We start from the raw sequence: 9,013 nt of genomic DNA, 5'->3' as shown, positions 1-9,013 counted from the left end.
ATCTTTTCTTCGCTTCTGCTCAGTTCGTAGTCGTCATTTCTTGTGTAATGGCTCTTTCGCTTTTTTAATGCTTTCTGGGCTTTTTCAGCTCTTGTATAGACCTCTTGTGCCTTTCTGAGGACCTCGACATAGTCCTGGAGTGTGTCCTCATTAAATTGAAGGTGCTGGTCACTTTCCTCGGCTTCCTTTTCATCTGCTTCTCCGCCCTCTTCACCTTCTTCTCCTTGCACAAAATCTCCAGCCTCCTCCTCCTCTTCTTCCCCTTCCCCTTCCCCTTCCCCTTCCCCTTCCTCCTCTTCTGATACATTCTCTCCATCATCCTCTTGTGTATTCTCTTGAACCCAAATCCATCCAGTGTCATAGGATGCCTCACTCCCTTCCGGGCTGGCAGAGCTTGGTGGAGAAGGTGATTTGATGGTAGAAGCCTCTTTCTGCTTCTTCCTGGCCTTGTTTAAATTATTAAGACGTGAAAGCTGCTGCCTGGATGGTTTAACCATAGCAAAGTAATGAGATTAAGTGTGTATAATGACTGTACAAGCCAATCTGGTGTGTTGACAGGGCATATCCTGTCTCCCGCTCTTGCCTTTCTTGGTAAGCGCCCATTAAGCGCCGCGCAAAATCGCGGCCTCTCAGAAACCCAAACCTCGCCAGACAGCGCAACTCGGCGAGAAAATGTGTTTGGTACATTTGAGATAAATCAAGTTATAACTTCACTATATGGCAACATTTTTGAATTCTGTTGAATAGGAATTGTAGCTACAAGCTCTGACAACACTTCCTACAGGCCCAAATCCTGAAATCTTCCATGGTGTCGTCGTCATTACGGCCGTTGTTGTCGGCAGGCGTCTGCTTACATAAGGGGTGCCCGTTCCTGGTGACCCCTACCTTACTGGACTCGAGGATCCCGGTTAAGCGTCTCCCACCCCCAGCTCTTCTGCTCAGTCACATCCTAGCCATGAGCCCGTTGGAGAATCTCCCTCTGTATGCGCGAGGTTACCTGGAAGGAATGGTATTGGACAGAGGCCTTCTCCAGCCGCTGCCCGACAGTGCGAAACTACCAGAGTGCTGGGTAACGACATTTCGTCCTCGTGAGGGGGCCGGATTTATCACTTCTCATCGTTTGCATATTAGCAAAAAACTTAACGTTCTCTCCGGGGGCCGACTCGGAGGTGAGGGGGAGGAGTCATATGTAGCAGATCGCAGCGTCGACCCGCTGTATCCGTTCTACTACTATGAAGTAGCCTTTGTAAAGAACCCAAGAGACTGTCCAGGTCCGAGGTAAGTCAAGAATCTGACCGCAATTCACCATGGCCTACATTAACGGTACTTGTTCGTACAGCGTGGAAATTACAATAGGATTCACGTCCAGTCCATCCGTGTTTTCGTCTGCGTCACGGTTGGTTACGGAGGATCCTCAGTCGGGAACCGCAGATGCACCCACGACTTTCTGGGCTCGAGCTGGGCCCTTACTGTACCATGGCCATGGCAAGCAATTCGTGATAGCCTCAGATGAAACCTTTCAGCTCGGTGTGGGCACTACCCAAAACCCTTTCAAAGGCAAGCTTGTATTGCAATACTACGTATCGTCATCTGACTTCGTGAGACTTGAAGCCCGAACTACACTTGGGTGTGGGTCTCACGCGTTGGCGGCTACATATTTTATACCAAAGACGGTATTATCCTCGGTATGTCACGTCCTGCAGATCTTACGCAGTGTGCTTGATACTGTATGACGGCAATCACAGATGACTCACACCAAGACGTTGGTGAACTCAAAGGAAAGGCACTGCGCCCTGTTGTGCGCGTGAGACATAGATATTCCGACACCGCCTCCCTATATATCTCCGCCAATTTTGGGCAATATTGCTTCGCCTTCGACTCAGGCTTTCGATCTATGACGGAGCATTATTTCGCCACACGGCGAAGGAATTTTTTGGACAGTGCTAGGTTGTTGCCCAGCGAAATTATTATCATTATAGCTGCCTTTGCTGCGGATGCTGCAAGAGAGTGAGTAGTCTCTTATTAAGGTCGTCGAGGAGAGTTCAGCTAAGTTAACGTGCTCCTAACTACTCAGCGACATTGCAGCCTTGAGCAGGCTTGCCATGGTCTGTTGGACGTGGGCATGGATATGCCGCCCTACCATGTTCGAGCGTATCCACATCGGAAACGTAACTCAGCTTCGCAGATTGTACGATATATCTAGGTCTGTGAACCCCGCGCACCTTCCACGTGAGCTGCGCGTAGGCGGCATGGTCATCCAACCACTCGAAGCCCCAAGCTTGGCTCTCGTTCTTTCATCGGTCGGCTCTCGTTTCTCTGCCAAGGCCCAATACATCGGCTGGCTGGAGACATGCGACGCATCAGGCATTGCAGCACATATCCGGCAAGCACCGCCACGCATCGAGGCCGCCATCTCAGCTCTTCTTCGCCCATTCCGCGACCTCCTCTCCCTGCACATAGACCGGGTCGAATTCCGACCCCTTACGTACCTCCTTCGCATCATTCGTGGACTTCCCCGAATCCAGAATATCCACCTCATGCAAGTAGCGGTCCTGGAAACTACGGAACAGTTCTACTGGCCGCTATCAGTTCTTTTGACGGAGCTGCGGGTTTTCCAAGTGGTGCGTTGCAAAGTACCCGCGTGTATAGCTCCTGCATTCGTCTCGCTTGGCCTGCGCGGCAAGCCCGAACTGATCTCCTCACCCGCTATCGTCTCGCAAAGTCGCCGACAGGTGAATGGGATCTCACTGCGCCATGACGACGAGTATGCTGTTCTGCGAATAATTCAAGCAGTGGGAAGCCTACATGCGTTGTTCGCCAACAACGCTGAGTGGGTGCGGTGCAGTATGTCAGTGAGCGGCGGCTCGGGGGGTCGAGTTACCGAGTACATTACTGGTGAGATCTGGACAGGTTGTCATGATTCTCGCCTAAATTTTTAACGCTTTCGCAGTTGAATTGCACAATGCCCTTGCGATCAAGGTCGAGGTAGAGAAAATGAAAGAGTCGAAAGAAACCCTTTGGCGTATCAAGGCGGTCGCTATCGTAATCCCCTCCGACTCCATTCCGATACAGGATCTAGCAGAAACCCTAGCATCTCTGGATACCTCATTCGCTGAAACCTCCAGACAAGCGAATCCTCCACTTAGATTCCGATGCCACATATTGTGTCCGAGTCCAGGGCCCGAGATACGGACGACCATATCCAGTGCAATGCCTTTGCTCCGCGCGGAAGGAAGAGTGCTGGCCGACCTTCCACGTCATTAGCCCGAAAGATACATTCCTGTCTGCTTTATCATCTCTCCTACCAATCAGCACTATCCCATTCAACGCCGAGTCTAGTTCTTCTTGTAATGCTCGAACCAAACCCCAGATTAAACAGTGCGCGCTGCCAACCGTTGCAGTGGTAGCGTCCCCGCTTCCTGTGGCATCGACCCTACTTTTACATCCCGTGCTTGCACTGTCGAGCTCGCGTACTTGTGGTCCATGCACAGGGGCTGTTGACCCACACTCAACATCTTCCACCGTGCCACGTCGCCGGCCTCGGGCAGCAACCCGGGCACGCCTTGCAGCCCCTCTCCCGCCATAGGTTGCTAGGAAGCTCCACGTCGCACCGCTCCGCTTGAGTGTGACTCGCACCATGAGGCCCTAGGTACACCCTCTGTACTACCGAGTTTGCTGCTGGCGTCACGCCGGCCTTCGAGCCTGCGACCCTGTACGAGCTCAAGGATGGAGCTTAGGCTGCCGGAATATGGAAAGAGGACGTGTAGATCAGACGTGGAGTCGGAGAGAAGAGGTGAGGGAGGGCGCGAGGGCCGACATGGTGGGTGGTAGATGCGAGGGAGGGCATGAGAGCAGGTGGTGGCACGGAATCCCCGCCCGATAGGAAGGATGAGGACGACGGACGGATCCATCTCTTCGTCCGCACTGCATTTGTTCTGAGTGAAGGAAAATGTCGAAAATATCATGAGATTGACTAGTGTGCCGTACGTTCATACCCTTACGCCTAGCAATCGCAGAAGGAGATTTGCCACGAAATCAGAAACACGTACAGGTATATCGTGTGGATTCTCGATATCAATCCAGGCGGCGATACGCACCGGGGGGGGGGGGGGGGGGGAGCATGCCGCGGACGGTGAGATGCATAGCACGTGTGCACGAGAGAGGAAATAAAAACAGGAAGTGGCCTATATGGCCTTTCTCGTCCAGTTAAAAAGCTATAGGAGTTGCTACGGCGGTGCAACGACCCCTGGCGATTCAAGCGAGAACCAGCGACCCGTTTGCGGCGAGCTCTGCTAGAGCACCTAGTAGAAGCTTGGTAGTAAAGTGCGTGGAACGGTCCAGTCGAATATGGCAGCTCTACGCAACAGATTGATCCGCTCTAGAGTAGCTTGTTTGAGTGTACTTGGCTGCGCTACCAGAAAGAACCGACATGGCCTCGTCAGTAATAGATGTCACTGGAACTCTGAGGAACGCACCTATCCCCTGAATTCTGCGCTGAACCGTGCCTATTAGGCTATCACCCAAGCGTGTCCCATACCGGCAAATAGGATAACCAGCAGTGCACATGAAGCGTGTTCTGGGTACCTCCAACTCTTGTCAGGAATCACGTATCGAAGAGGTAGCGATCCCCTGCAATGAAGCCGCTAGGATGCCTGCCAAACAGTTTAATAGGTGTGCCCGTGGAAGACGAGGACTTGTGTTGCGTTGCAGAGGCAAGAGCGAGCGTCTGAACCCTCAGTCGTCAGCAGGCGCAACGGGAGACGCACCAGAAGGGCATGTAGGCTAGCAGAGGTTGGTTACGAGACTTTCGAGAGAAGTAGGTGTTATATTCGCAAGACAAGCAGTGTAAAATGCTGCACTTTGGCGAGCGAAAGTAGACGTTCGCAGCGCACGCGGCGCATGCTTAAAAGCCTTGTACGCGTGGAATCTTGTCCGTGGATGAATATGGGTTGTATTAGGTGATGCAGGCAAAACGCATGGCGAGTTCGACTGATATCGATTTTGGTGAGAGCTTAGGGCGCCATGGAAAAGCACTAAGTCGTCCGAGCAGAGGAGAATCGGGGTCCCGCGCGTTGGAGATCATTTGCAAGACCCTGGACCCTGGACACTGCCCACCACCTGTTAAGCTAGCGCTCGGGACAAGCTCTCCTTGGTCAAACCGCCTGCATGAGCTCGTCAGTTGGCCACAGATGAGTGGGAGCAAGGTACTTGAATCTACCAGTGTGGGCGCTCTATCTTCTGTTGTCAAAACCGCGGACGTCTTCTGGTGTCGATATCGTGAAATAGCTCCTCAGCCGATGCGTTTAGTACTCCATGATCTCTTTAATCCTTCGTCATCAAACAGCATACAGACCCGCGAGTTTATGGAGCTGCTTGCGCGTAGCGCAACGAGCACCGGAGAGGGCAGCAGTGAGGCAATCTGTCTCGAAGGCATTGGCGGCCTCGCAGAGCACGCGCTCGACATCCTCGGCGGCCTAGTTCGGACAGTAAATCCTTCGATGCCTAAATGTTGATACAGAAACTAACCAGTCCCATGGCTTGTCTTATCTCAACGCTTCTTCTACGGAATTTGGGTGTGAGATGTGACTTTACAATTGATATTGAGTATTACGTTTGTTCGCTGGGAACGACTTGCAGTGTTTTGTCGATATTATAAATCTGCTTCGATTCCCCCGGTTTTCCTCTGCTTGAGGGAGGATAGATATGACACATTCTCCTAGCCTGATGCCGTGTAAAATCTCCAAGGTGGTTTCACGCTTACGTCCTTGAGCTTTACTCTGCTATTTTTACCGAATAATCCCGAATGCCGGCGTAATACGCCTTCTGTCTAAACTCTCCAGCTCAGAGATCACACCTACCGGCGTTGGCGACGTCCTATATATCACCGCTCACTCTCTTCCATCGGCCGAAGGTACCGGTGAGGCAGCAATGCGCATTTCGCGAGCGTGCTCCGGGGAGCGCCACAAAGGCCCAATCGCACGTCAGCCCGTGATTATGTCGCTCCTCTTCATTGCCGGCCCATCACCATTCGGGCTTACAGAGCTGACTGTTCGGACAACGTTCGGGCGAAGACGTGCCCGAGTCAAAGCGCGTCACCGCTCATATATATCGTGCTCATGGGAGATGTCGAGCTTGGCCCCCTTCAAGCCTCAAATGGGGCGCTCCCACGTCAAGACCGACTACAACAGTCAATTGTCTCAATGACACGATCGTACATGCACAAATCCGTTCGATGATAAGGTAGAGGCGACATTCTTGTCGTTATCGCGGGGTCGTCGCGTTAACACTCGGCCCAGCCAGCAGGGTATTCAACGGTCCAACAATCCAAACCCCATGTCTGGGGCAGAGAAGGGCATCATACCCGCTCGATGATCTCCACATGACCCTTATCGTCGGCCTTGTACGTTGGCGAGGGCGACGCGCCTGGGGCGGGATGCTGCCTCTTCTCGAGCGTGGGCGCGGCTGTTGGTGCACCAATGCCGCTATGCTCTTCGTGCGCGAGATGACCGACAATTTGGTCGAGGTGCGGCGGCGTGATAACTGCAAGACGGATGAGGATTCCAGGCGATATAAGTACAGAACGAGAGAACAGACCTCGAGACGAATCCGCGAGGATAAATTCATGGAAGGTCGCAGCCAGGAGAGTCGCGGGGATATTCGTCAGTGCAGCAATCGCGGCATACCGACCACCTGCAGCGGGAGTACCCCAGATGGCCATGACGGCGAGGCGCGTGCCGAGGTCACGCGCGGTGTTGGTCGACAGGCCGACGGGAGAATAACCCCAAATGCACATCGAGCTGGGAAGCGACGTCAGCATGAAGCCAAACAAAAGGTCAAGTGAAAGAACGCACTAGGAGAAGGACACGATCCAAGGACCGGCGGCAGGCGGGACCAGGAAATTGGTCGGGTCCATGCAGCTCCAAATGACAAGGCCAATCAGGAAGTCCTGTGCAAGATGAGCAGGTTAGCGCGCCGGAGTCTGATGCGCATGGATCAGTGGCGTACGTACACAAACAAGCTCGTTAAAGAAGACCTGACCCAGGTTTGACCCTGGCGGCGCGTACAGCGCGAAGATGCCCGCGAGGCCCTGTGGCGTGAACATGACAGAGTCGAACTTGCCCTCGCTTATAAGCGTCGCTTCTGTTGCTGTGATGTTCACGTGCCATTGCACGTAGACGAAGAGCGTAGCGAGGAAGGCACCAAGTATCTGGGCCACTATGTATCTAGAAGGCGACATTGAATACACTTGTATGAAAACCGAGATAATCGGAGGCTGTACCGGCATGCCTTCGTGACCGGAAAGCCGCGATAGACGACTTGGCAGATGGTGACTGCAGGGTTAAAGTGACCACCGGAAGTAGATCCACATGTCTATGTACATTCTAGTCAGCCAATAGCAGAGGCAGCAAATGAGCCAAACTCACGATGAGGGCGAACAGGATTCCGAATGCGTATGCAAATCCAATCTGCAGGACAGCTGCATGGAAGCATTAGCTGCTCCCACCTTGGCACGGAAGACGAAGCAGGATCTTACATGAAAGAGACTCGTTGTTGAGATTGCCGATGACGAAGCCAGCGGTAGAACCAACGCCTGCAACATACTGAATACAATATTCCCACCAACACAAATGACAGAGCTTCTCGCACCAGCATAGACATAGAAGAACACTCCCATCTGTCATGGCAACCCGCCATTGAGAATTCAACATCGGGTACAGTATATCTGTCACTTACGGTCTCCGCGACACATTCTACAAGCCAATGCGCCTGACGGTGACGGTATCGTTCCCATACTGAGAAGACCCGTGGGCGGGTTCGGACGTCCGCGAGATGGACGACATCTTTGTGGGGGAGCTGGTGCAAGGACATCGATGGAGTAGGGGAAGGGGTGTCACGGGTAGCGAGATGGGATGGAAAAGGCCCGGAGGACAACAGCACAAAAGGCTGCCTTGACGGCTATATGTACGAGCGCGCCTGCTGCATACTGTGGTGGTGTTTGCGTGGTGCGTTTGGCGCACTCGCTCGCATGGTCTCGCGGGAATCAGGGGCAAATAGCTCCCGGCACATCATTCTGGCGCTCAGGGACAGCTAGCCTTGATGCGGGGAAGCTGGGAGATGGACCTCAAGTGTAAACCTGATCAGGGGATCGGTTAGGCATGGTCTCGATCTCCACGAAAGTCGGATCCTGCGTAAACTGCGTTTGACTGCGGGCTCGCCAGTCTCTTTGGTGGTCGGCAGGTGCAGAGCGAGCATTACCAGAGACCCTAGGTAGGTATCAATGCTCTCCTATACCGAGCGATAAGAGAGAACCACGAGCGGTGAGAGGGCGACTCGCCCTCAGATAAGTTGCCTAATTGATTGCTTGCCGTCCTCCCCTTTCAGTGACCGTCGCGGCGAAATACATGCTGCCGAGAATTTAGCCCCAGGGCCGCTCTTTCTGGTAAGCAAACCACCACGGTGGAGTGCTCATGTGGACAATCACGCGTATGATGGAGGCGACTGGTGAGCTAGCCGATGCAGTTCCCATGTCGGGCATCCCAAGCACTAGGGGACGATGCCGAGAAGGTTGTCCTGACAATGGTGAGCGACGTAAGAGCGCAGTTCATTCTCTATGCCTCAGAGATGCAGCCTCGCACCATATCACTAGGTCTGAACTTTTCTCGGCGTTCAAGCGCTTCTAAAAGGAAACATATAACGAATTGGAAGTGCTCATGAGGTAACGCGAGTCGACGGATCTAAGACAGGAACTCACTGGTCATCTCGCCACCAGGAACGGAGCACGATGTACGGCTGTAATTGAGATCTCACGGCTGGCCGCGCTCCTGCGAGGAGAGTAATCAAGGATTAGAGGAAGGCGGCATCCGTCGCACAAACGATCAAGGACTAAGCGTAGAATTGGATCCGTTGCGGCCCGCTGCTTAATGACGCCTATCATTTGATGCGCCCTCCGGGCCCTCCGTACCTCTGTGGGAGGCGCCTGCAGTCTGTTTGCATTCCGCACCGCCTGGCTGAT

General features: G+C 53.4%; 2 protein-coding genes across 2 annotated transcripts; one reads left to right on the top strand and one right to left on the bottom strand.

Annotated features, from left to right (window-relative positions):
• Positions 1 to 1,307: 1,307 nt before the first annotated feature.
• On the top strand, positions 1,308 to 2,203 carry PHACADRAFT_29193 (uncharacterized protein; the record flags this gene model as incomplete). The annotated part of the gene is made up of 4 exons (XM_007396465.1): positions 1,308 to 1,629; positions 1,671 to 1,685; positions 1,746 to 2,007; positions 2,086 to 2,203. 4 exons carry the CDS (start codon positions 1,308 to 1,310, stop codon positions 2,201 to 2,203), a joined length of 717 nt encoding a protein of 238 aa, XP_007396527.1.
• Positions 2,204 to 6,173: 3,970 nt separating this feature from the next.
• Positions 6,174 to 7,764, bottom strand: PHACADRAFT_257373 (uncharacterized protein). The gene is made up of 9 exons (XM_007396538.1): positions 7,735 to 7,764; positions 7,648 to 7,675; positions 7,546 to 7,591; positions 7,425 to 7,466; positions 7,280 to 7,371; positions 7,010 to 7,223; positions 6,852 to 6,946; positions 6,595 to 6,797; positions 6,174 to 6,540 (listed from the first exon to the last, which is right to left on the bottom strand). Exons 1-9 carry the CDS (start codon positions 7,748 to 7,750, stop codon positions 6,356 to 6,358), a joined length of 921 nt encoding a protein of 306 aa, XP_007396600.1. The 5' UTR covers positions 7,751 to 7,764; the 3' UTR covers positions 6,174 to 6,355.
• Between the last annotated feature and the right edge of the window lie 1,249 nt (positions 7,765 to 9,013).

The sequence above is a fragment of the Phanerochaete carnosa genome, assembly GCF_000300595.1.
Source record: "Phanerochaete carnosa HHB-10118-sp unplaced genomic scaffold PHACAscaffold_6, whole genome shotgun sequence".
NCBI classification, from domain to species: Eukaryota; Fungi; Basidiomycota; class Agaricomycetes; order Polyporales; family Phanerochaetaceae; genus Phanerochaete; species Phanerochaete carnosa.
Note: the sequence above shows the minus strand (reverse complement) of the source record. Positions and strands in the feature narration are given on the sequence as shown.